This window comes from Nicotiana sylvestris, chromosome 2, assembly GCF_000393655.2.
Source record: "Nicotiana sylvestris chromosome 2, ASM39365v2, whole genome shotgun sequence".
In the NCBI taxonomy this organism is placed as follows: domain Eukaryota; kingdom Viridiplantae; phylum Streptophyta; class Magnoliopsida; order Solanales; family Solanaceae; genus Nicotiana; species Nicotiana sylvestris.
In genome coordinates, this window is record NC_091058.1 from 48,799,634 (window position 1) to 48,826,749 (window position 27,116).

The 27,116-nt window shown below is 37.2% G+C and overlaps 1 protein-coding gene across 1 annotated transcript; it reads left to right on the forward strand.

Annotated features, from left to right (window-relative positions):
* Nucleotides 1-1,410: 1,410 nt before the first annotated feature.
* Nucleotides 1,411-15,968, forward strand: LOC138884894 (uncharacterized). Its single transcript, XM_070165758.1, has 8 exons — nucleotides 1,411-1,639; nucleotides 1,855-2,147; nucleotides 2,403-2,566; nucleotides 2,713-2,765; nucleotides 2,814-2,994; nucleotides 3,315-3,726; nucleotides 4,535-4,900; nucleotides 15,765-15,968. Exons 1-8 carry the CDS (start codon nucleotides 1,411-1,413, stop codon nucleotides 15,966-15,968), a joined length of 1,902 nt encoding a protein of 633 aa, XP_070021859.1.
* The last annotated feature ends 11,148 nt before the right edge of the window (nucleotides 15,969-27,116 follow it).

The following is a 27,116-nucleotide window of genomic DNA, read 5'->3' on the forward strand; positions in this document are numbered from 1 at the left end:
ATGCAAAGGTAACATAACCATCAAAATTTGCTTAAACCGTCTGATCATGACCTTAATATACTTTACTGGAATCATCAACTTTTATTTAATTTCGAAAACCTCATAGCACCAGAGTAAGCTCTCAATCTCTTGTGATAGCTTTATCTTTCTTGATTCGAAGTATCCCCTTTGATGAATAGAGGTGTAATCTTCGGTAGAAAACAGAACAAATGAATAGAGAATTAAGTTTCCGTTTTTAATTAGTTTGACTCAAAAGGGTAGTTCTCCATTTTTGTTATCTTACTTAAAGAGCATTGCAGGAGAAAATAAAGTTAGTTTGATATATTTTCTTCTCCATATGTTCTACTAGTTAAGTGTGAGTGTTGATGCATGTATAGTGTTAAAGTAGTTTGTATGACCAGAATCAGACACGTGACCATGAGTCACAATTTTTTATTGTGGCTAAATTCCACGTTTGAGACTATCAAACTTTACCCAATTACACTAATTAATTAATTAGTTAGTATTCCGCTGCCCGGTAACTAACCAATTACCTGCATAATTAAGAATTATCTCAAATTGCTTAAAATTTTACTTATTATTAATACACTTTATGTATCATACTAACACAGTCACATGGTACATTATTAGCCCTAAATACGAGGTATTATAGTTTGGATCGTATTTTATTCCAAATTGTTAAAGTTCGACGAAACTCATTTTCTCTGATTTGCTTACCCTCTCACCTCCACGAGTTTACTTATCACTTGTTTGTAATACCATAAATACTTATAATCTCGAAAATAGTCTTGTCCTCACCCTAAAGTACTATTATTAAATATTAAAATATTAATAAATTATGGTACAATATAAAAATCAATACATACACTATTATTTCATTAAAACATCCATGTAAAAATACATATATTTTCTCAATTTCTAATTTTCCTGATCCCATATAAAGAGTACAAATTTTCGTACACTTAATTCTTAAAATGGTAAAAAGATAATCTTCTATTCTTGTGAGAAAATAATTTTATCTTTACAATAAAGAAATTCTTTTTGTACTATAAATTCTCAAAACGTAAAAATGATAGCTTTTCTTATGATAAAATACTATCTACTCTTATAATAAATAAAACCTCATTTATAAACTCCCACATATCATGTATATAATTAAAACTTATCACAACCATATAAAATCATATCTATCAACTTTTACCAAAAATGGTTTACTTTAAAGAAAATACATATCAAACCAATATATAGTAGTTCCGAAATTCTTCAAACTTACAGGGTCATATAATAATAATGTCTTAAACCCTATATAATCTCCTAATAGACATAATTCCTTCAAACTCATATAGATTACTATGACTCATCCTAATATTAAAGTACAGGATATAACATCAGCATCAGGGTTCCCGTGCCATGGTCCAGGCACCGAGTGTTCCACCACCCGCGCAGCTAGCTAGAGGTAGGGGTCGAGGTGTTAGAGGTGGAGGTCAGGCCGTTAGAGGTGGAGGTCAGTCAACTAGAGGTGGAGTCCAGCCACCAGGAGGCCGTCCTCGGAATGTAGTTCAAAGTGGTGGGGCCCAGCCTCGATGTTATGCTATCCCAGCCAGACCTGAGGCTGAGGCCTCCGATGCATTCATAACAGGTACGGTTTGAGTATGCAGTAGAGATGCTTCAGTTTTATTTGATCCAGGGTCTACATATTCCTATGTGTCATCTTATTTTGCCCCTTATCTGGTTGTGCCTCGTGATTCTTTGAGTGCACCTGTATATGTTCTACACCGGTAGGTGATTCTATTGTTGTAGATAGAGTCTATCGCTCGTGTGTGGTTATCATTGGGGGTCTTGAAACCCATGTAGATCTCTTACTTCTCGATATGGTAGACTTTGATGTCATTTTAGGGATGGACTGGTTATCTCCTTATCTTGCTGTATTGGACTGTCACGCTAAGACCGTGACCTTAGACTTGTTGGGTTTTCCTCAATTGGAGTGGAGAGGGACCCCTAGTCATTCTGTCAGTAGGGTTGTTTCTTATATAAAGTCTCAGCGTATGGTTGAAAAAGGGGTTTTGACTTATTTGGCGTATGTTCGTGATTCTAGTGTTGAGGTTCATTCTATGGATTCTGTGCCCGTTGTTCATGAGTTTCCAGAGGTATTTCCTTCAGACCTATCGGGGATGCCACTCAACAGGGATATTAACTTTTTCATTGATTTGGCTTCGGGCACTCAGCACATCTCTATCCCACCATAACGTATGGCCCCACCAGAGTTGAAAGAATTGAAAGAACAGTTGCAAGACCTGCTTGATAAAGGCTTTATTTGACCTAGTGTCTCGCCTTGGGGTGCGCCAGTGTTGTTTGTTAAGAAGAAGGATGGATCGATGAGGATGTGCATATGTTATCGGCAGCTGAACAAGGTTATTATCAAGAACAAGTATCCATTGCCGAGGATCGATGATTTGTTTGATCAGCTTCAGGGTGCCAAAGTGTTTCCGAAGATTGATTTAAGATCTGGCTCCCATCAGTTGAGGATTAGGGCATCCGATGTCCCTAAGACAGCTTTCCGCACTCAGTACGAGCGTTATGAGTTCCTGGTGATGTCATTTGGGTGGACAATGCCCCAGCAGCTTTTATGGATTTGATGAACTGAGTGTTCAATCATTATTTGGATTCCTTCGTGATTGTCTTTATTGATGATATTTTGATCTATTCCCGCAGCTGGGAGGATCATGAGCAGCATCTTCGAGTCGTTCTTCGGACTTTGAGAGACAGTTAGTTATATGTTAAGTTTTCAAAATGTGAGTTTTGGTTGAGTCCAGTTGCGTTCTTGGATCATGTTATATCAGCAGAGGGTATTCAGGTGGATCCTAAGAAGATTGCAGCAGTCAAAGACTGGCCTAGACCCATATCAGCTACAAAGATCCGGAGTTTCTTGGGTTTGGCAGGCTATTACCGTCAGTTTGTGGAGGGGTTTTCATCTATTGCAGCCTTGATGACCATGTTGATCTAGAAGGGTGCCCAGTTCAGGTGGTCGGACGAGTGTGAGACGAGCTTTCAGAAGCTCAAGACAGCTTTGACTACGGTGCTTGTGTTGGTTTTGCCCACGGGCTCAGGGCCATATACGGCATATTGTGACACATCTCGTATTGGACTTGGTGTAGTGTTGATGCAGAATGGCAAGGTTATTGCATATGCTTCGCGGCAGTTGAAAATCTACAAGAAGAATTATTCAGTTCATGATTTGGAGCTAGCAGCCATTGTTCACGCGTTGAAAATTTGGAGGCATTATTTATACGGCGTGTCATGTGAGTTGTTCACAGATCACAAGAGTTTGCAATACTTGTTCAAGAGAAGAAGCTAAATTTGAGGAAGAGGAGGTGGTTGGAGCTGTTGAAAGACTATGATATCACCATCTTGTATCATCCGGGGAAGGCCAATGTTGTGGCTGATGCTTTAAGTAAGAAGTCAGCCAGTATGGGTAGTCTTGCGTATATTCCGGTTGGTGAGAAACCTCTTGCTTTGGATGTCCAGGCTTTAGCCAATCAGTTCGTGAGGTTGGATGTTTTTGAGCCCAGCCGTGTGCTAGCTTGCACAGTCACTCGTTCTTCATTATTTGAGTGTATCCGAGATCGGCAGTATGATGATCCTTATTTGCTTGTCCTTAGGGATACGGTGCGGCATGGGGGTGCCAAGCAGGTTATAGTCGGAGATGATGGAGTTTTGAGAATGCAGGTTGTGTTTTTGTGCCTAATGTGGATGCACTTCATGAGTTGATTCTAGAGGAGGCCTATAGTTCTCGGTATTCTATTCATCCGGGCGCCGCTAAGATGTATCAGGACTTGCAGTAGCATTATTGATGGAGGAGGATGAAGAAGAATATTGCGGCATATGTAGCTCGGTGTTTGAATTGTCAACAGGTAAAGTACGAGCATCAGAGACCTGGCGGTTTGTTCCAGAGGATTGAGATTCTTGAGTGGAAGTGGGAGCGTATCATTATGGACTTTGTTGTTGGACTTCCACGGACTCAGAGGAAGTTCGATGCAGTGTGGGTTATTGTGGATAGACTAACTAAGTCAGCACATTTCATTCCTATGACAGTCTCCTATTCTTCTGAGCGGTTGGCAGAGATTTATATCTGGGAGATCGTTTGTCTTCATGGTGTGCCCGTTTTTATCATTTCTGATCGAGGTACACAGTTTACCTTGCATTTCTGGAGAGCAGTTCAGCGTGAGTTGGGCATACGGGTCGAGTTGAGCACAACATTTCATCCTCAAACGGACGGACAGTCCGAGCATACCATTCAAATTTTGGAGGATATGCTCCAAGAATGTGTTATTGACTTTGGAGGTTCATGGGATCAGTTCTTTCCATTAGTAGAGTTTGCTCATAGCAACAGTAGCCGAGCATCCAGATGGCTCCCTATAAGGCATTATATGGTAGGCGGTGTCGGTCGACGATTGGGTAGTTTGAGCCGGGAGAGGCTCGGTTGTTGGGTACAGATCTAGTACAAGATGTCTTGGATAAGGTTAAGATCATTCAGGATAGGCTTCGTACAGCTAAGTCCAGGCAAAAGAGTTATGCCGACCGTAAAGTTTGCGAAGTGGCATTCATGATCAGAGAGCGAGTGTTTCTTCGTGTGTCGCCCATGAAGGGTGTGATGAGATTTGGGAAGAAGGGCAAGCTAAGCCCTAGATTCATTGGTCCTTTTGAGATTCTTGATCGAGTGGGAAAAGTGGCTTACAGACTTGCATTTCCGCCGAGTTTGTCAGCTGTGAACCTAGTGTTTCATGTGTCCATGCTTCAGAAGTATCACGGCGATCCATCCCACGTGTTAAACTTCAGCACTATCCAGTTGGACAAGGAGTTGACATATGAGAAGGAGCCGGTAGCTATTCTAGACCGGCAGGTTCGTCAGTTGAGATCGAAGAATTTCCCTTCAGTTCATGTGCAGTGGAGAGGTCAGCCTGTTGAGGCAGCGACCTGGGAGTCCGAGTCTGATATGCAGAGCCGTTATCCTCATCTTTTCACCGACTCAGGTACTTTTCTATGTCCGTTTGAGGACGAAAGGTTGTTTTAGAGGTGGAGAATGTGATGATCCTAAAGGTCATCTTTTGTTTTAGAAGTCAAATCTGCGTCCCGAGGCCTTGAAAACCTCTTTTTGGTCATAAAAAAAATTGGTTAAAGTTGATTTGGTCAACATTCTTGGAAAACAGACCCGGACCCGTAATTTGACGGTCCCTTAGGGTCCGTAATAAAATATGGAACTTGGACGTATGTCTGAAATCGAATTCCGAGGTCCCAAGCCCGAGAAAAGAAATTTTTTTAAAGAAAATTATTTGCTGGAAAATATAAAGGCTTGTAGAAGTGAATTGATACATTTTCTTGATGGTATCGGTCCTGTATCTTGGTTCCGAAGCGCGATACAAGTTTAAAATAATAATTAAGTTGAATCTGTAAAAGTTGGTAAGAATCGGAAGTGGTTTGGTATAAAACGGCCCTATAGCTGAGAAAATGAAAATTTCAATGTTCTTGGATAATTTCATGAATTTGAGGTTAAATTTGTAGTTGTTAATGTTATTTTGATGATTTGATCGCACGAGCAAGTCCATATGATATTTTTAGACTTGTGTGCATGATGGGTTTGGAGCCCCAAGGGCTCGGGTGACTTTTGGATAGGCCACAAAGTGAATTTAGACTTAGAAAAATAGTTGTTGCACGTTCAGTGAAGTTGCAGGTCTCTGAATCGGGGTTCGCGGTCCGCGGTGACATTTCGCGACCGCGCTGGGGTCTTTGCTGCTGCGGTGGGATTTTCGCGGCCAGCGGTGGACAAGGCCAAACTTCCGCGGCCGTGCTCGATATTTTGCGGTCCGGGGTGGAGCTTCACGACCGTGGTCAGCGGTGAGGATCTGAGAAGGGTATATATAAACGAGACTTTTCAGCCATTTTTTATTTTTCAAAACCCTAAAACATAGGAGGCGATTTTTCAAACACTTTTTCTTTCCCAAAACACAAGTAAGTGATTTTAAACTCATTTCTTTCACTCCTTAACTTCTTTTTACAAGATTTCATCCTAGAATCTAGGTTTTCATGGTGGCATTGGGAATTTTAGGTAGAACTTACGAATATTGAAATTTGGGATTTATACCTCAAATTGGGGTCGGATTCCAAAACCAATTGTATATCCGGGCTCGGAGGTGAATGGATAATCGGGTTTTGGTCCGAATTTCGGGTTTGGACCAAGTGGTCTCGGGGTCGATTTTTTACTTTTTGTGGAAAACAATGAAAAATCTATTTTCATGCATTGGAATTGATTTATTTAGCAATTATTAACGTTATTAAGTAAATTGTGACTAAATACAAGCGAATTGGAAGTGGAACCGAGAGGTAAAGTAGTAGTTGAGGCTTAATCTTATCCCTGGATTCGAAGTAAGTGTTTGGCCTAACCTTAGCTTGAGAGAATAGGAGTTGTGGTCTATTTGCTATATGTTTGTATCGAGTACGACGTATAGGTGTGGTGACGAGTATCTATACGTTGGTGTCAAACATGCCCGTGGGTCTTATATCATGATTTCGTGAATCTATTATGTACCAATCATGCTCAATTGATGATTAGTGATGTTGAACAAAGCTTATGAAAGTTTCTTGGTAATTTGACTGTTGTTGAATATTGACTCAAATTGAAGTTTCATTTTGTAAAGAAATTGTTGAAACGAGATTGGTTATAGTTGAATCCCTTGCCGGGACATTATTGTTGATATTGTTGCTTCCCTTGTTGGGACGTATTGTTTCTATTGTTTGGTGAGGAAGAGTGTAAAGCATGAAGGGTGATGTCGTGTGAGAGAGTGTAAAGCACGAAGGGTGATGACGTGCCGATATGTGAGGAATAATGCACGAAAGGTGATGTCGTGCCATGATTATGTGAGGTAATGCACGAAGGGTGATGCCGTGTCGTTTCTATTGTTTCATATGGTGAGGACGAGAGTAAAAGCACGAGGGTGATGTCGTGCACGTGTTACCGTTTCATTACTTTTGTTGACTTAGATATGATGTTCACTATGCTCCTTATTAATGCTTCTTTATTGGCTTATTGTTAGAATCTGTTGTTTCCCCGCAGCATGTCCCCTTCCCACTTTATTCTGTTGATTTCTGTGACTATGTTTCTGTTTGTACATGATTTAACTGCACATGTATATATGATTGTCGTGTCCTAGTCTCGTCACTACTTCGCCGAAGTTAGGCTCGACACTTACTCAGTACATGGGGTCGGTTGTACTGATACTACACTCTGCATTCTTTTGTGCAGATTTCGGTACCGGACCCGGTGAGTAGTTGAGGTAGCTGCCTTCACTCCAGGGAGGCCAAGGTAGATCTGCTGGCGTCCGCAGAGCCTAGAGTCCCCCTTCCCTGCTTTAGTTTTTCTGCTGTCTCTTTCATTCTGAGCACAATTGTATCTTTCTTCCCAGACTAATGGTTGTAGTAAAAATCATAGATGTTCGTAATATTATGACACCGGATTCATGGGTAGACATGTATTGAAGTAGTTGGATTTAATTTACACTTCCGCGCTTTTCTTTTGTTTAGCTATAATTACTGTTTATCACTGTTTGGGAATGATTGTTACTGTGTAGAACCCTAATAATTGATTTGCCTAGTTTTTACGAATATGCGTCATCACGACTCCTGAAAGTGGAAAATCCGGGTCGTGACAGAAATAATATCTAAATAATGGGTCACGTTGGTTAGTGAAACGGTGGAAGTTTCATCATTAAAATATATACCTATAACATGCCAAAAATGGGAGCTTTATTTTCTTTCGGTGTCAAATCATTTCTCTTCAGGCTGCAATCTCTACTCTCAAGGTCCTTTTTTCGAAAGAGGTTGTAACGTTTAGAGAAAAAAAGAAGAAATTGAGTTGAGATTGAATTATACTGTGTTCAATCTCACAGTAGCAGTAAATGGTGTAATCGATGATCAAGTCTGACACTAGCATATAAACTGATTATAGACGAAGAATATAAATAACAATGTGTGCTCGATATTGTGTCTGTAATCTAAAATTTACGATAAAGGCAAAGGGTGGTTGGCCTTGCTCTTAATTTATTCTTATGAATAGACTAAACTTTAATTCAAACAGCATAAGGGAACTTTAAAAAAAAAAAAGAAAAAAGAAAAAAGGAATCTAAAGGTAGGAATAAACCAAATCTTTGTTCATAATTTAGTCAATCACTAGGTATTTATTCCAATTGAACGGTCCTCATTAATATGTACTTGGCCTATTCTTGACTTAGAGATGCTCTTAGCTTTTTCCAACAATTGAAGATATGTAATTTTTTTTTCCTCACTATTTTCAGGCAGACAGTAGTGCCCAGGACTCGCACTGACCCTCTTTTTGTCTCTCTTTCTAATCTAATCCTCATTATATCTAAATTGTTTAATAGTCATGTTTAGTTCTCATTTTCCGAAAGGCAAATAAAAATTAAGTATTCTTGACAAAAACTTTGAAGCAAAAAAGCTCCGTATGTATTGATTTTTTTTTCCAGAGAAATTAATTTTCAAACTATTGATAGGAAATTTGAATTATCTCATTTGAAATTACAATACACATAATTTTCTAACCACAAACCTCCATTGTAAAGGATGACATCATTATCGTTTTGATGGAATGTGCATGGTAGTGCCATTCAAAGATTCCAGTTAGGTTAAAAGCATATTCTTCTATACTTAGCACCCTAAACTATTCGTATTCATTTAAATATCCACATAATACTGTTTAACCAAAAAATGTATCATTCGGTCAAAATCTATTTTTAGAAGAATTCGGGTTACTAATAACCAAGAAATTTCGTACTTTCTCAATTATATAAAAGGAAAAGAACAAAAGTAAGGAAATAACTTATTGCAAAGTCAATGTAAAGAAAAGCAAAAAAGTATAATGAATATATTCCAATATTGTCTCAGATGTCTTTACAAGTAAAATTCTCTTCCCTTATATAGGAATATACAAATATAACGTTTCCTCCCTTTTATGGCCAAATCATTATGAACATTAATGACATTAATGTCACTATAATTGGCAATCGTAACTGTTTATGGAAATTCTGTAACGGTTCCAATTCTTCTTCCTCATTAATTAGAGGTTCGTGAATTTTCCCCTTCTTACTGTCTTGATTCATTCAGCCCGCGTCTACTGAATGATTTAGACTCGAGCAACTACATCCCTTCATCTCGTGAGTGATTTACTCGTACCTCTTGTAACTCGTGCATCTTTTAATGCAATATTTCAGTTGTCATCTTCTTAGTGATCCACGTATCATGCCTTGTCAGCCACACATAATTCCACGTGTCATATTTATTTTCTACTAATACAAATACTCCATTTGTTATTTTATATAGATATTTACAAACTTATTTTTGTCTGAATACTAGGTATTTCATCTGCTCTGAATATTTCTCACTTCTTGATTACCTTTGATCATTATGAATATATATATTTCTTAACCATTTTGATGTGAGAAAGATTATAATCTTACATAGGGGTGTATATAGGTCGGGTTGGTTTGGATTTTATAATTACCAAACCAAACCAATTGTGTCGGATTATTAAATCTAAAGACCTAACCAAACAAATAAAAATCGGGTTTTTCACTCTCGGGTTTTCGGATTTTTTCGGGTTTTTCCGGTAAAATCTTCGTAGAAAAAACATATAAATTATGCTCAAAATATTTCTTTAGTCCTAGTAAGATACAACTATATAAAGTATTTTCCAAGAAAATAATACAAAATATAAGATATGTCCTGGCATTATCCTAAAATATTCAACAATAAAATTATGTAATATAAATATTGCTAATTAAAAAGCCATAATAAAAATAAATATAATCTAAGAGTACTAAGTCATGCTAAAATAAGTAGACTAATAAGGGAGTATTAAATACATGACTAAACGCTAAGGAAAAAATAAAAATAGGTTGTGCATTTTATCTAAATTATTTCAAAACAAAAAATAGATATCCAATACATTCATGTTCGTAGTATTGAATTAAATTTCTTTTGATAGCATTAGTATTGATTTGATTTTGTTTTGGGCTTTTGTTAGCACTATTTAATTTACTAATGTTAATGGCTATAAAACTTATTGGAACATTCAAAAGTTCTAAGTCTAACCTTAAAATAATACCTCAAAAAATAAAATTATGAAATCTTTTAACAAATATTTATAAATTACATCACAATAAGTATATTTATATATTAAATATATCTAAAACTTCTATATATGTAATGTCGGGTTGGTTTGGTTTCGGTTTGACTTTCTTTAGTTAAAACCAAACCAAACCAATTATGGTCGGGGGGTTTTCCAACACCAAACCAAATCAAATCAACTCATAGTCGGGTTTTTTTTCTCGGTTTGACTCGGATTATCGGATTTGTACGGTTTGTCGGTTTCCTTTGTACACCCCTAAATTCTTGCACATACTCGATAAATTCAATTTTTTACTGAAGAAAATTAATCCAATCTTTCAACTTAGAAGTTGGTTGACTCTTAAAGGTGAAAAAAAATTAAAAAGTTATGACAGACAGATATATATATATATATATATATATATATATATATATATATATATATATATATATATATATTGTAATCTTAGTATAACTAGGGAAAAACTTTGCATTACCACCACAGGATGTGGTGCAGTGGATGAGACTACTCTTCCCTTAACCAGAGGTCTCGGGTTCGAGTCATGGGTATAAAAAAATCCTTTGTAGGGAGCGCTCCCCCCTCCCCTCCGAATGGGGTCTTACGCGGTGCCAATCCGTATATAATCGGACTCCAATGCGGATACCGGACATCGGGTGAAAAAACAAAAAAAACTTTGCATTACCTATGTTCTTTGATCAAATTATGAACAAAATATTTAGTACTACTTATAATCATTTGCTTAGTGCAACTTAGGACAATTGAATTTCCTACTTGTTCATTTTTATATTACATACTGTCAAATTTGATAACTTACGTCTAACCTAAAAGATTGGTGTGTGTCGTGTGTCGTGTGTCGTGTGTGTCTAGGTGAGAAAATGGGTATTGGGCGGAGGGAGATAGAAATTTAATGAACGTCAATTCGTCGTCATACATAGACTAAAAACGAGAGTTTACCTGTTTAAATATTTCGCATTCAATACTCTTAAAAGCTTAATTAGTTTATTCTTAAGAAATTATCAGCTATGTCCATTTATAGGTAGCTCATTACAAAAATTGATATCAGCTATGTCTATTTATAGGTAGCTCATTACAAAAATTGATTAATTGATAAAATATTACTAATATTAGTCAATTAGCTATTTGTTGCAAAATATATCAAATTTTTGCTTTCTTTTAGTGGATGCTATTAGAATAGATTGGGTATATCTTAAGGAGCTTGAATCTAAGTTTTGGGATGATTTGGTGAAGTTTTAAGATGGTTTGAATTGAAAATTCGAAGTAAAACTGAATATGAAAAAAAGGATATGTGTATCACATTGTGTATCATTTGTGTATCACATATGTATCATATTTGTATCGATTGTGTATCACATGTATATCCATGTATGTGAGATACATGCGTGAAACATGTGCCGCAGAAGAATTTTTTTAACTCGATTTAATTACGAATTTTGATACAAAACCAGTCCAAATCACCTCCAATCTTCCTCAAATTTTGTATATTGACTTATCTATATGTTTTCAATGAATTTCAACTATACCCATTAAAAAAAATTCCTTTTTGTGGAATATTGTATATATATATATTTTTTTTTGTATTTCATCACCTTATTTGCTACCTCATCTATGAAATTTCCTTTCTGTCTTGCATCTAATATTGCTAATCACGCTTAAAATATATGGAAGGTGATTTTTGCATGTGATTCTTTGAGAGAAAGAACCTTATTTATTTGGTTTTTCAATTTTTATATATGTTTGGCTAGTTTTGGTAAGTCTATGACTAATGGCTAGAGGTTGGTAAGTTAGAACATTTGTGTAAGTTTCCCTTTATCTTTTAATAAATATTAGTGGCTAATTTCACGATTCGAACCCATATTCTCTAGGTCAACAGAAATCACTTCTTATTGCTCCGAGACTTCCTTTCAATGGTGAACATAGCCCTTATCCAAATAGTTACATGTTGTAATATAAATATCACATAACATGAAATGGGAAAAAAAGCCTATCCAGACCCCTCAATTCACAAAACCAGGTTAACAATTAGCTAACACTACTAGAAATTCGGCAAAAATTGATCAAGAAAAACCGACCAACTTTGTCGGTCAAAAAATCGACCAAAGTTGCTCGATTTTTCAAAATATTGTTTTTTTGTTTTTTTACGAAATCGACCAACGTTGATCGGTTTTCTTTGGCGCAAAAATACGGGAAACTATTTTGAGTCCCGTGAAATTTATTTTTCAAAAAATCGACCAACTTTTGTGGGTTTGTCAATTAAAATAAATAAAAATTAATATTAAAAAAAACGACCATAATTGGTCGGTTAATTTGGCCGGTCATTTTAAAAAATCAACCAACTTTTGTCAGTAATTTTATTTTTTCTTAAAAAACGACCAACTTTGGTCGGTTATTTTCGTGCGAAAATATAATTAAAGAGTATAAATAAATAAAAAGACAAACTTAAAACAAAATGCATCAATGGTCTAGTGGTAGAATAGTACCCTTCCACAGTACACACCCCGGTTCGATTCTCAGATGGTGAATCTTTTGATTACATAATTAAAATACCGACCAACTTTGGTTGGTTTTTTTTTGAATTTTTTTTAATTTAATATAACGACCAACGTTGATCGGTAAATTCCGACCAACGTTGGTCGGTATATTAAAACGATCATCAAAATACCGTCCAAGCGTATTTGGCCTCGTTTTGATCGGTAATTGGTCATAACCGACTGTGAGCACCTAATTTTTGTCCTATATGAAAATAATCCTAAAAATGGACCAAAAATAATTTTAATTGATTTTTAGGAATTTTTCTTTATTTAGTTGAATTTCATGCATTTTTAATATTTAAAAATTATAGAAAAGAAATTATAAAAATTGTCACATTTTAATTTCATGCCATCTTAGGTTCAATTTGCATGTAGGAATAAATTTTATTAAGTAAAAATCACAAAAATGGTCATTTTTACATATTTAGATTTTAGTCTTTAAAATTAATATTTTTCTTTAGTTTTAAGTTAATTAGTCGTTTTAATGTTAACATAAATAAAGAATTTTAATTTCTACAAAAAAATAGATTGATTTAGGATTTTAATTAATTAAAGAAAAGAAAAGAAAACAAAAAAAGGAAAATAGGAAGAATATAATTTTTTTTTGGTCTTGTTTCTTTTAAAATACTTGGCCTGGGCCAATTTCTAAAAAAGGCCCAATTTCCCTCTTTCTTGCCCAACCCAATACCCTCCTGGCCCAAATTCTATTTTCATTAAAAAAAAAGCAAAACCTAGAGAAGAGAGGATCAGATTTTAGACCTAGGAGGACCCTTCCCCTTCAGCTAGAGCAGCTTTTTCCCTTCTTCTACATTTTGACCTCACTATATACAAAAAAAAAACACGCATCAGAAGCAGCCGAAACTTTGCCCCTTTAATCATCGGCAGTAATACTCCCCAAAAACGGCAGATCCATTCTTTCTAAAATTCGGTCGAATCCCCATTTCATGAACCTGTAGACACCTCCAATTTTCAAAAGAAAAAGGACTCAAACAAAAGGGCATCGCTCACTTCACATATATCTCGAATCTGAGATTTCAACTCCGATGTGACGACTATTCCGTTTCTTCCTTTCAATTTCGAATTTTTGCTTCAAAATGGATTTGAGTTTGACAGAGTTTGAGGTGTTCGGGTTTGAGCTTTCCGTTTGATATTTGCGAAAGTTTCTTGTGAGTTTTGTTTTTGGATTAAAGTCGAGTCAGGCATGGCTGTGTTGCTGCTGATTCTGTTGCTATCCGAGATTCAAATTTTGCCATCTTGATTTCTACTGCTGCAATTTGTTCGAATATGCTTGCCTTCAAATTTGGTTGAAGCTTTACATTGTAATCCAAGAATGAAGATTCAATATTAACATGAAAGGAAATTTCTCCATTAAGGTTTATTCTTCTACTCCCATTTACATTTAATTGCTATGTTATGAATATAACTTTTTGAGACATAGAACCTGTGAAAGTTATTCATTGTGATATTGAGTTTTTGTCACTCGGCTATTTGCTAGTTTGGTTTATTTACTGCTGATTTTTTTGTTTCGAAAGTCCGTTTATGGTTAGTTCTAGAGGGTGTGCTTGAGGCTATTTCAATTTTATTTGTACTAGAGTTTATCACTGCTCAGCTTAGTACAAAATAAGGATGTGCTAGATATTGATTTTCTTCTAAAAAGAAAGAAAATATATTTGTTTTCTCTATTGGCTAAGTCAATTGTATCCAAATTACTAGTATAATTTTATGTCACTGTGTCCAAAATTTGGTCTTTATATGCTAGATCATCATTGATGCCCCACAACAAGGCGCTGGGCGGGAGTGGTCTAATATTTTCTTAATAGTCCATTGTTTCACTCAGATGATTTGTTGTTATATCAATTCTAGTTGACCTGAAAATTGGCCTACGTTGTGTTCCGAGTAATTATAATATTTGTAAGTTTCATCAGTGGATAGATATCTGTTGATAAACATTTGTGAGCTTCACAATTTCAGGAAGCTAAATTCCTTCATGGGGTGACACAAAGAACATTGTTTTACTGTTAGCATAAAATATGGTCTTGTGTTCCTACCTCTTTTCATTCCATATGGCTGGTGCTTGTGATTGGCTAAAATATTACTCACTTTGAGAAGATATTTTTTAAATAGTCACTCGCTATAATATTGCATTGGTAATTGTCAATAAGTGACAACAACTAATAAGAAAAGAGAACATTATGTGTACTTGAGACTTCCTCCTAAACAAAAAGCATTGGTATTCCCCAATTATTGCCTTTGATATTTGGTATCTGAAGTTAATTGATGAACCATCGTAGTTTGCTTTAGGCGGGATTAATAAATCATCGTGGTTATGGGTACAGTTTTCGTGGCATGGTCACGATGCGTAATTCCCAATTCGGGTGTGTATTTCATGTGACCCGATCATAACAACTTTGAGTAATAATAAAATAAACATGCCGCGAATCGCGGGTGCATTTCATGTAGCGTGGTTTGCGGTGTGTTCCAAAACGGCAAGCATACGACAATCGTAACTTGCTCAAGAAATAATTCCATAAATCCTAAATGCGTTTAAATAATTAAAAATAGTTGTAAAGTTAAAATGCAAAATAGGCTTAAAACATTTAATAAATCAGATAATTAGGCCAATTTTAATAGTTTAAGCGACCGTGCTCAAACCACGGTATCCGAGAATGCCTAACACCTTCTCTCGGGTTAACAAAATTCCTTACTTAGAATTTCTGGTTTCGCAGACTTTTAAATAAAGTTAATTTTCCTCGATTTGGGATTTAAAAATAAACCGGTGACTTGGGACACCATAAATTATCCCAAATGGCGACTCTGAAAAAAATAAAATAATTCCATTTCGATTAATGTCACTTTAATTGGAAAAACTCCCTTATATCCCCTCTCGGGTGGTAAAAAGGAGGTGTGACATTAATATACAAAATAAAAATATACTCAATGACGGTGGAGGGAAAGATTCGGTTGTTGATATAGTGCTTGAGTTGACAATAGGACCGGTGGAATTCATTATGGAGTTCCAGGTGCTGGACGTGGCCGTCTCCTACAATTTGTTGTTGGTTCGCCCTTGGATTCATGTCGCTAAAGCAGTCCCGTCCACTCTGCACCAGATGGTCAAGTTCAAAAGGGATAGGCAGGAGATCGTCGTGCATGGCGAAGATAATGTGTGTGCTCACAGCGATGCCTTTGTCCCGTTCATTGAGGTTGAAGATGACAAAGGGCCCTAGGTCTATCAGGTTTTTGAACAGTGCCGGTCGAGAAAGTTCCAGAAGGGAAATGTGTTCCAACTCCAAAGATAACCTCCCTATCAGTCATGGTGACCTTTGAAATACTGAAAAATGGTTTCGTGCCCGGTAAAGGCCTGGGTGCGTCTCTGCAGGGTATCATACAGCCAGTGTCCCTCCCTGAAAATTTGGGTACGTTCGGTCTTGGATTTAAGCCTACAGCGGCAGATATGAAAAGGACTAAAAGGTTGAAACAGAAGGCGTGGATACTTTCAAAGCCTATTACCCATCTCTCTAGGTCTTTTATCAAGCCCGGTGCCAGGAAGCGCCCAGTGACGATGGTCCCAAGTTCTGTGGTTGACATTGATGAGGAGTTAATTGAAAGGTTCCAGAGGTTGTTTGATGATGTGAACATGGTGGAATTTGGAGAAGGTTCTAGCAAAACGGACGTGCAGTTCGCCGGGCCGAATGCAAAGCTTAACAATTGGAAGACTACTCCTCTCCCTACCAGGAAGGAGTCTTGGTAGTTTGTTTTATTTTCCTTTCTATCTGGGTCATTCCAGGGTTATTTTTTGCTTGTTGATGTACAAACCATGTTATTCTCTATTTTAATGAAATTCAAATTTCCCTTTCCATCACTCCTGATAGTTTTATTTTTGTTTTCTTTTCTTTTCTGTACAGTTTTTTTATGTTTATTTCAATGACATGACATGCATGAGGAATCTTCGGCCTAGTCTTAAAAGTCAATCTAATTCTGAAATAATAATCCAAGAAATAGAGTGTGACGATGAATCAGAATATGATGAGGATGAGGCCTTTGAAGAGATTAGTAAGGAATTAAGTCATTTTGAAGAAAAACCCAAACCTAACCTGAATGATACAGAAGCAATCAATCTATGGGATATAAGGGAGTTTTTCCAATTAAAGTGACATTAATCGAAATGGGATTTTTTTCAGAGTCGCCACTTGGGATAATTTATGGTGTCCCAAGTCACCGGTTTATTTTAAAATCCCAAATCGAGGAAAATCAACTTTATTTAAAAGTTTACGAAACCAGAAATTATAAGTAAGGAATTCTGTTAACTCGGGAGAAGGTGTTAGGCATTTTCGGATACCGTGGTTCGAGCACGGTTGCTTAAACTATTAAAATTGGCCTAATTATCTGATTTATTACATGTTTTAAGCCTATTGTGCATTTTAACTTTACAACCATTTTTAATTATTTAAACTCTTTTAGAATTTATGGAATTATTTCTTGAGCAAGTTACGATTGTCGTACACTTGCCGTTTTGGAACACACTGCAAACCACGCTACATGAAATGCATTCGCGATTCGCGACATATTTATTTTATTATTATTCAAAGTTGTTATGATCGGCTCACATAAAATTCACACCCGAATTGGGGATTACGTATCGTGACCATGCCACGGGAACCATACCCATAGCTACGATGATTTATTAATCACGCCTAAAGAAAACTACGATGGTTCAGCAATTAACTTCAAATACCAAATATCAAAGGCAATAAATGGGGAATGCCAATGCTTTTTGTTTAGGAGGAAGTCTCAAGTACACAGAATATTCTCTTTTGTTATTAGTTGTTGTCACTTATTGACAATTACCAATGCAATATTATAGCGAGTGACTATTTAAAAAACATCTTTCTCAAAGTGAGTAACATTAAAGCCAATCACAAGCACCAGCCATATGGAAGGAAAAGAGATAGGAACACAGGACCATATTTTATGCTAACAGTAAAACAATGTTCTGTGTGTCACCCAATGAAGGTATTTAGCTTCCTGAAATTGTGAAGCTCACAAATGTTTATCAACAGATATCTGTTCACTGATGAAGCTTACAAATATTATAATTACTCGGAACACAACGTAGGCCAATTTCCAGGTCAACTAGAATTGATATAACAGAAAATCATCTAAGTGAAACAATGGACTATTAAGAAAATATTAGACCACTCCCGCCCAACGCCTTGCTGTGGGGCATCAGTGATGATCTAGCATATAAAGACCAAATTTTGGACACAGTGACATAAAATTATACTAGTAATTTGGACACAATTGACTTAGCCAATAGAGAAAACAAATACATTTTCTTTCTTTCTTTTTTAGAAGAAAATCAATATCTAGCACATCCTTATTTTGCACTAAGCTGAGCAGTGATAAACTCTAGTACAAATGAAATTGAAATACCCCTCAAGCACACCCTCTAGAACTAACCATAAACGGACTTTTGAAACAAAAAAAATCAGCAGTAAATAAGCCAAACTAGCAAATAACCGAGTGACAAAAACTCAATATTACAATGAATAACCTTCACATGTTCTATGTCTCAAAAAGTTATATTCATAACATAGCAATGAAATGTAAATGGGAGTAGAAGAATAAACTTTAATGGAGAAATTTCCTTTCATGTTAATATTGAATCTTCATCCTTGGATTACAATGTAAAGCTTCAACCAAATTTGAAGGCAAGCATATTCGAACAAATTGCAGCGGTAGAAATCAAGATGGCAAAATTTGAATCTCGGATAGCAACAGAATCAGCAGCAACATAGCCATACCTGACTCGACTTTAATCCAAAAAAAACTCACAAAAAACTTTCGCAAATATCAAACGGAACGCTCAAACCCGAACACCTCAAACTCTGTCAAACATAAATCCATTTTGAAGCAAAAATTCGAAATAGAAAGGAAGAAACGGAATAGTCGTCACATCGGAGTTGAAATCTCAGATTCGAGATATATGTGAAGTGAGCGATGCCCTTTTTTGAGTCCTTTTTCTTTTGAAAAGTTGGAGGTGTCTCCAGGTTCATGAAATGGGGACTCGACCGACTTTTAGCAGGAATGGATCTGCCGTTTTTGGGGAGTGTTACTGCCGATGATTAAAGAGGATCAAAAGGGGGAAAGTTTTGGCTGCTTCTGATGTGTTTTTTTTTTGTATATAGTGAGGTCAAAATGAAGAAGAAGGGAAAAAGTTGCGGTAGCTGAAGGGGAAGGGTCCTCCTAGGTCTAAAATCTGATCCTCTCTTCTCTAGGTTTTGTTTTTTTAATGAAAATAGAGTTTGGGCCAGTATGGTATTGGGTTGGGCTAGAAAGAGGGAAATTGGGCCTTTTGTAGGAATTGGCCCAGGCCAAGTATTTTAAAAGAAACAAGACCCAAAAAAAAATTATATTCTTCCTATTTTCCTTTTCTTTATTTTTTCTTTTTCTTTTCTTTAATTAATTAAAATCCTAAATTAATCTACTTTTTGTAGAAATTAAAATTCTTTATTTATGTTTAACATTAAAACGACTAATTAACTTAAAACTAAAGAAAAATATTAATTTTAAAGACTAAAATCTAAATATGTAAAAATGACCATTTTTCTGATTTTTACTTAATAAAATTAATTCCTACATGCAAATTGAACCTAAGATGGCATGAAATTAAAATATGATAATTTTTATGATTTTTCTATAATTTTCAAATATTAAAATGCATGAAATGCAACTAAATAAAGAAAAATTCCTAAAAATCAATTAAAATTATTTTTGGTCCATTTTTAGGAGTTATTTTCATGTAGGGCAAAAATTAGGTGCTCACAGCTGCCCCTCTTTGCTCGAAAACATGAAGAGTTTTCGGGCAAAGATAAGGTGAGCAATTACGAGCAATTTTTGCTCATTTGAAACTCCATTTGGGAAGCATTTTGAAAAAGTTTGACCGAACCTTGCTTCGGAGGTTGCCTACATATCCTTGACTATAAAGGAATCGGGTCGGTGTAGTTCTGGAAGTTTTAGTAGCTGGGACTACCGAATAGTTGTGATTTCACTATTGTTGTTGTCGTTTCTGTTTGCTGAGCTCCTTATTACACCAAAATGGAAAAAATAAAAAGCTAAACTAGCTAAGCCTATCAACTACGAGTTACAAGATTCCTATCTATAAATCTTCTGAAGCTTGATTTTGAGTCTTGGCTGGTTCTTCCTACAGACTCTGATATGAATCTTGATGCCCGTTAGCTGCAACCGCTGGCTTATTCTTCTTGAGCTTTTCAGTCAAGGCGGGACATGCGAAGCTTGTGACTTCAATCAAATTTTGAGTAGTCCGCATCTTTTCTCCGCTTCTGCACCTTGAGTTCAACTTCTTTTCTTGTTTCTTCTTTTATTTTATTTGGGTTGAGACTTCTTATTTTGGTCATCTCAAACCTTGTGCCTCATGGTGAAAACCTATTTAGGCACCAAAGCAAACAAACGAATGGAATTTTTCTGCCCCAGTTTTCGCTAGGAAAATTTCGTGAGTTATTGTAACAAAATCTAAACTATTTCTTTATTGAAAGCAATAAAACCAGGATTGTATATCCCTGAGAAAAAGAGATTAGGGAGTGGAGACCCTGTATCTAACATGCAATCAAATGGGGATCGGAGGCCCCAAGTTGGGAAGATTACCAGGTTATGCTGGAGAAATGACTGGATTATGCCGGAAAAGAAAAAACATCCTCGGGTTATGCCGAGGGAAGTCATCGGGTTATTCTGAAAAAGAAAAAGGTCCTCGTGTTATGCCGGGGAGGTCCACGGGTTATGTCGGAGAAGGTCATCGGGTTATGCCGGAAAAGAAGAAGGTCCTCGGGTTATGCCGGGGAGGTCTACGGGTTATGCCGGTATAAGTCATCGGGTTATGCCGGAAAAAGAAAAAGGTCCTCGGGTTATACCGGGGAGGTCCATGGGTTATACCGGGGAGGTCCACGGGTTATGCCGGGGAAGGTCATCAGGTTATGCCAAGGAGGTCCACGGGTTATGCCGGGAAAGGTCATCAGGTTATGCCCGAAAAAAGAAAAATGTCCTTGGGTTATGCCGGGGAGGTCCACTAGTTATGCCGGGAAAGGTCATCGGGTTATGCCGGAAAAAGAAAAAGGTCCTCAGGTAGGTCCTCGGGTTATGCCGAGAAAGGACATCGGGTTATGCCGGAAAAAGAAAAAGGTCCTCGGGTTATGCCGGGGAGCTCCATGGGTTATGCCGGGAAAGGACATTGAGTTATGCCGGAAAAGAAAAAGGTCCTCAGGTTATGCCAAGAAAGTCATCGGGTTATGCCGGAAAAGAAAAGGGTCCTCGGGTTATGCCGGGGAGGTCCACGGGTTATGCGGGAAAAGTCATCGGGTTATGCCGGGGAGGTCCACGGGTTATGCGGGGAAAGTCATCGGGTTATGCCGGGGAGGTCCACGGGTTATGCCGGAAAAGTCATCGGGTTATGCCGGAAAAAAAAGGTCCTCGAATTATGCCGGGGAGGTCCACGGGTTATGCCGGGGATCAACTAGGGAGTAGAACCCTATAATGGAAAAGACTAACAGGTTATGGTGGGAGTGACTAGGGAATAGGACCTTATGTTGGGAAAACGCAGCTAGAGATTGGGGACCCTAGGCTACCATGATTTTGAATTTTTTTCTTCTTCTTTTCATTTCAATTTTTTTTTTGTTTTATTTAAGAAAATGAGTAAAATGCGGGAAAGAATTTAGAGGAGACTTCCCTTTTAGATTGATTTTTGCTGCAAAGTTGTTTCTAGCTCTTGCGCAGTTTCTGTTTGGTTGCACCTGCTTCTTGCAAGGTTGCTTTGGATTGCACATGTTTCATGTTTTCAAACAAAGAACAATTGTTAGTTTGAAATGGTGGTTGGTTTTGTGGCCTTGATTGTTTCAATCACTCGATCTCAGCTCGGCTTCTTGGATGAAAATCTCAATTGCAACTACTTATTCCCTGAGGACCGATTTCATTTCAGGCCCTGGAGAACTTCTGGTTTTTTCCAGACTTTGCCATGACAGTTGGTCGGCGGAACCCAACCTTTTCGAATTTATTTTTCCTTCGTAGGCCTTTCCTTTCTGACTTCTTTTTCTTTTTTTTTCTTTTTTCTTTTTTTTTTTTAACTTCGGAGCATCGGGGAACTTTTGGCTCCTCAAATTTTGCTACAACGGCTAGTCGCGTAGGACTTAACCTTTTCTAACTTTATTTCACCCTCGTAGGCCTTTCATTTCTAGCTTCTTTCTTCCAACTTCAATTTTGAAGCATTTGGGGTACCTTTGCTTTTCAAACCTTTGCCGTGATAGTTAGTCACGTGGGACTTGACCTTTTTAACTTCATTTGCCTTTATAGTCACTTCAATTTGATATCCTCCTTCCGAGAGTTTTGAATTCGAAACATCGGCCGCCATAACAAATCGAGGTCGACTTGATGCCTCTGACGAGGCTGGGTGCCTTTTTGCATATTAGCTTGTATCAAATGAGAACCTTGTAAATCAGTCTTACCATACTTTCTTTGTCTTAGTTTCGGAACAGAGTCAGACCGAAAGGGATTCAAAGAAAATAAACAAGGGAATGGAGAATGAGTTTAAACAAGATGTGTCCCTTTTGGGGAAAGGAAAGAAGGACTTATCTGGAGTACATGCGGACTTTAATAAACATGACATGCCTTTTGGACTGGATGCTTGATCTGTGTAAACCGTCCGACTCTCATAAATTCATCACAACTTTGCCTTTAAACTGAGAACCTCGCCAGGACTCTGTTGATGCTGATGGTTGCAGGGATCTTCTTTTCGATCAGGGGCGCTCTTTGCGGGCTTTCACAAGCTGACCTCTCTCATTTCTCTTCTCACCAGCGCCTTATAGTGCTCTTTGTGAGTTTTCACTAACAAGACTCTCTCATTTTTTATTTTTGCTTACTGTCGCCTCACGGTGCCCGTGTGGGTTTTCACCAATAAGACTCTCTTATTTTATTTCTCTCATTTTGACTATATTGGATCCAAGTAACTGTATTCTTCGGTCCTTGAACATTCTCACCGATTGATCGGAAGGACTTGAACAGGGTTTGGGTGAAAAGGGATTTGGATTGAGTTACAACTTTGGGACCTTTTGGGCGGGATCATCGCCGAACCATTATAGCATCTGTCCCAGTTTCACTTTTGGGGGACTTTGGATTTTTATTTTGGTGTGACTGAACCCCAGAGACAGGCTGCCTATGTATCCTTTCAGAATCAAGTCGAACGTAGTTCAGGAAACTTTGTTTTGGATTTTCTTTTGTTTTTCTTCTGTTTTGTTTTCTCTTCTCTTTCTTTTCCTTTCCTTTTTCCTCTTTTCTTTTCATTTTTTTCATTTCATTTTCTGTCTTTTCTTCTATTTTGTATTTTTTTTCTTCTCGTTTCATTTTTTCATTTTTCATTCATCATTTTTTTTCAATAATAACTTCCAGGTACCAAAGAGGGTAATCAAAGAAGAGTAACCGGCTCAAATGGTTTACAAAAGGGTTAATGGTATTTGGGTAGAGCGAATGAAAGCCTTCGTCATCCCAACCGGAGAATATTAATACTATATGGTGGATCGAACATAGTACATTTGGCTGCATTTGCATTGACAGTTGTTTCAAGGACATTTTCTTCGATGTGTCCCAGGTAAAACACACTCTTTTGGCAGTGCTCTTGTTGCAATGTATGGACCTTTCCAATCTGGAACCAAATTTCCTTTAGCTATTCCAACTTTTGTTTTATTTCCTTAAACTTATCTTCATTACGATCTAATTATTGATTCATTATTTCGAGGTCTGATAGCGTTTCGGGATCTAGGCATGAAGTCCACAAGCATGTCATGTTATCGAAATCTGCATTTAACAGAACTAAAAAGAGAATAAGAAAAATGACAAGATTAAGAAAAGAGACATTCCTGGACAATGAAATATTAATTTCATTTGATTTTTTTAATTTTTTCTTCTTTTTTTTCAATTTTTGAAGATATAAAGGTTTACATTGGAAAGTAAGACAATAAAGTAAAATATTCGGATCACACCCTAAGATAATCCGGATGTAGAAAGGATAGCAAGACTGGCTACCGAGACTCCTGTCTGATTGGGGAACTTTCATGCTTGGCGACCATTTTTTGTCTTTTCTTCTGTCACGGCAATGGCTGCAATGACTTTCAGTGCCAGATCAAATTCTTCATCTTCACAAATCATTCCGACTATTGGCCCGTTGTTGTGTGTAAGCAACAGATTGTTCGTCACATCAAGAGCTTCTTCATTCTGAAAAACAATTCTTTCAGCTTCAATCAAATCTTCAACTACCCTTTTGGGGTCCAACAGTCCTTTGTATTGTGTCCCACTAATCTAGAATGGTATTCACATCTATCATTAGCTCGGTGCGAGGGAGACTCGGGGTTCAGCCGGTTCGGGGCCACTAGCTGCAATAGATCTATCCTGATTAGCTTTTGGAACAAGCTTGAATACGATTCACCAATAGGGGTGAACTGATTCTTTCTGAAAGGCTCTCTTGGGCAAGGATTGTATTGGGGATCATTTGGTTGAAGATTATATGAAGCTTGGTAAGGATAGGCATTTCTGGGAGGTGGAGCTCGGTTTTGTGTATAATGTTGAGGCTGAGTGTAAGATTGCGCGCTCATCACCGCATAGGGAGGCGGTTCCACGGCATACGCATCATCTTGAAGGGGATAATAATGTTGAGGGACCTCATGAAGCATATATGATTAGATGAATGACCTGCGGGCCCCCTTGAGTTGGAAACCATCATGGCTCCCTCCTCACTTCCATTTCTGTTCATCAAACCCTCCGAACCATTTTGAACATCTGGTGATGTGGCTTTAAAAGCAGCATGACTCAAGATTCAGCCCGTTTTTAGACCGTTTTCAACCATTTCCCAATTTTGATAGCCTCGGCGAATGGCTTACCCATAGCAGACATCATGTTCTGGAAGTAGTTAGTCTCTTGGGCCTGCAGAAAGACCGTGACCATTTCAGTTTCGTCCATTAGAGGCTTTACCCTGGCAGCTTGCTCATGCCATTTGACAGCATATTTGCGGAAGCTTTCCGTGGTTTTCTTTTTCAAATTGAACAAAGAATTTCTGTCAGGAGCGATGTCCGCATTATACTGGAACTGGCGGACAAAATCTCGGGCCATATCATCCCACACGTGCCAATGAGTAATTTCTTGATCTGTATGCCACTCAGAAGTGATTTCGGTGAGGCTTTCCCCAAAATAGGCCATTAGCAACTCCTCTTTTCCACCAGCACCCCTCAACTGGTTACAATATCGTTTCAGATGAGCGATCGGGTCTCCATGCCCGTCGTACTTTTCAAATTTTGGCATCTTGAAGCTAGATGGCAAGTGGACATGGGGAAACATATAGAGGTCAGAGTATGAGACACTCTTTTGGCCACTCAGACCTTGCATGTTTTTCAGGCTTTGTTCCAGGCTCTTCATCTTCTGAGACTTTTCCTCTTGCTCGGGATTTTTAACAACCTTTTATTGCTCCACCGAGCGATCATATTGCGGAGGTTGAGTGAAAGAGTACGGGGACACATATGTTATTTCTGGTTGAAGCTGTGGACCCTGAAAGATGAACATTGGAGGCGGTGCCCTTGAAGCCGATGCTCGGGGGCGAACCGCAGAAGGCATGCCAGGATCAATGGAGGTCATTGGAGGGTGCCCGCATGGGATGAGCGGGTTGGGCACATGGGCATTGGTAACCTTACCTGACCCGGGGATCAATTCAGGGAACCCACGGATTGCACTTGGTGGTTCCCTACCATTAGACCAGGCGTCCCATATTTCCAATATGCGGAGACGCAACATCTTATTCTCTTCAGCAGCTGCTGATTCTAGCTGTAGAATAGCCAATGTCGGGCTATCCTTAGGACAGATGATTGGTAGATTGCTTGCGGAGGCCATCTGTGCCTTTGGATTTTGTGAAGGAGGGGAGGCTAGACTACTAACAAAACCAACCACCAAAATCTGGCTAGTTTGCACATCCAACAACCTTGTTAGTTTTGAAACATTTAACATATAGGAAATCGCACGTTGGGATGTAATGCACCTGACAGTTAAACGCTTCTACCGTGTGTTTGAATGGTTGCATGTTTCATTCCGGCCTTATCTAGCCCTTTTCACTCTGTACCTCTTTTCTTCATTTCTTCCTCTCTTTAATCACTCTTGATTTTTTTCATCTCGTTTTTGCCGCTCTTTTATTTTTTTTTCACTCTCTTTTTCTCTTTTGTTTGTCACTCTTTTATTTTTTTTGTCGCTCTCTCTTTTTTCTTCTTTTTTTTCTTTTTTCACTCTCTTTTTTTCAATTTATTTTTTACTCAACTATTTATGGCTATGATAGAATCCGATGGGGATTGCCTACATATCATGACCCCGCATGAATCAGATCTTGCGTAGTTCGGGAAGATTGGGAATGGAGTAAATTTAACCCTTTTTTTTCTTTTTATAACACTCAGACCATGAAAGCTTTAAGGCAAAAGAAAAACATTTTTTTTTCCAATTATTTGTTGTTTTTTTTGAATTTTCGAAAGAAATGCTTTAAAAGAAGAAAGGAAATATTTTTTTGGATTTTTTATTTTGACTCTTTTTTTTTTTGAAAGAAAGACTTCTGAAAATTCCTTTTCTTTTGATTTGAACTTTGAGAATTTCAAAAGCATAAAGGAAATATTTTTTGATTTTTTATTTATTTTCTCTTTTTCTAAAGAAGAAAGAAATATTTTTGGATTTTGGATGTTGCCTCTTAATTTTCGAAAGAGGGACTTTTTTAAGAAAAATATTTTTAATTTCTGAGTTTTTATTTATTTACGAAAGTACTTCTAAAGAAAAGCAAAAATATTTTTGGACTTCAATTTTTTAATTTTTTTTTGACATTTACGAAAGAAATACTTTTAAAGAAAGAAAATAATATTTCCCCCTTTTTTTGTTTTCTTTTAATTTTTTGAAAAAATACTTCAAAATAAAGGAAACCCGTATTTTGGATTTTTATTCTTTTTGATTTTTCTTTTTATTTCTTTTTTCCATATGAAAGACTTCAGAAAGAAGGAAACTATTTTTGAGTTTAAAAACTTCTTCTTTTTTTTTAATTTTCTAAAGAAGGAACTAAAAGAAAATATTTTTGGATTTTTTTTTTGAAAATTGGGGCCGGAACCGATGAGGTTTGCCTACGTATCTCACATCCGATGAGAATCAGACCCGCGTAGTTCGGTCAGTTTTGACGGAACATGAAAACATGACTTTTGAAAGCATTGGCTTATTTTCTTCTCTCTTTTTGTTTCAAATTTTCGCAAAGTTTCGGATTTTTCAAATACCTACCTCTCACTCTTGGTTTTTCTCTTTATTTCTTT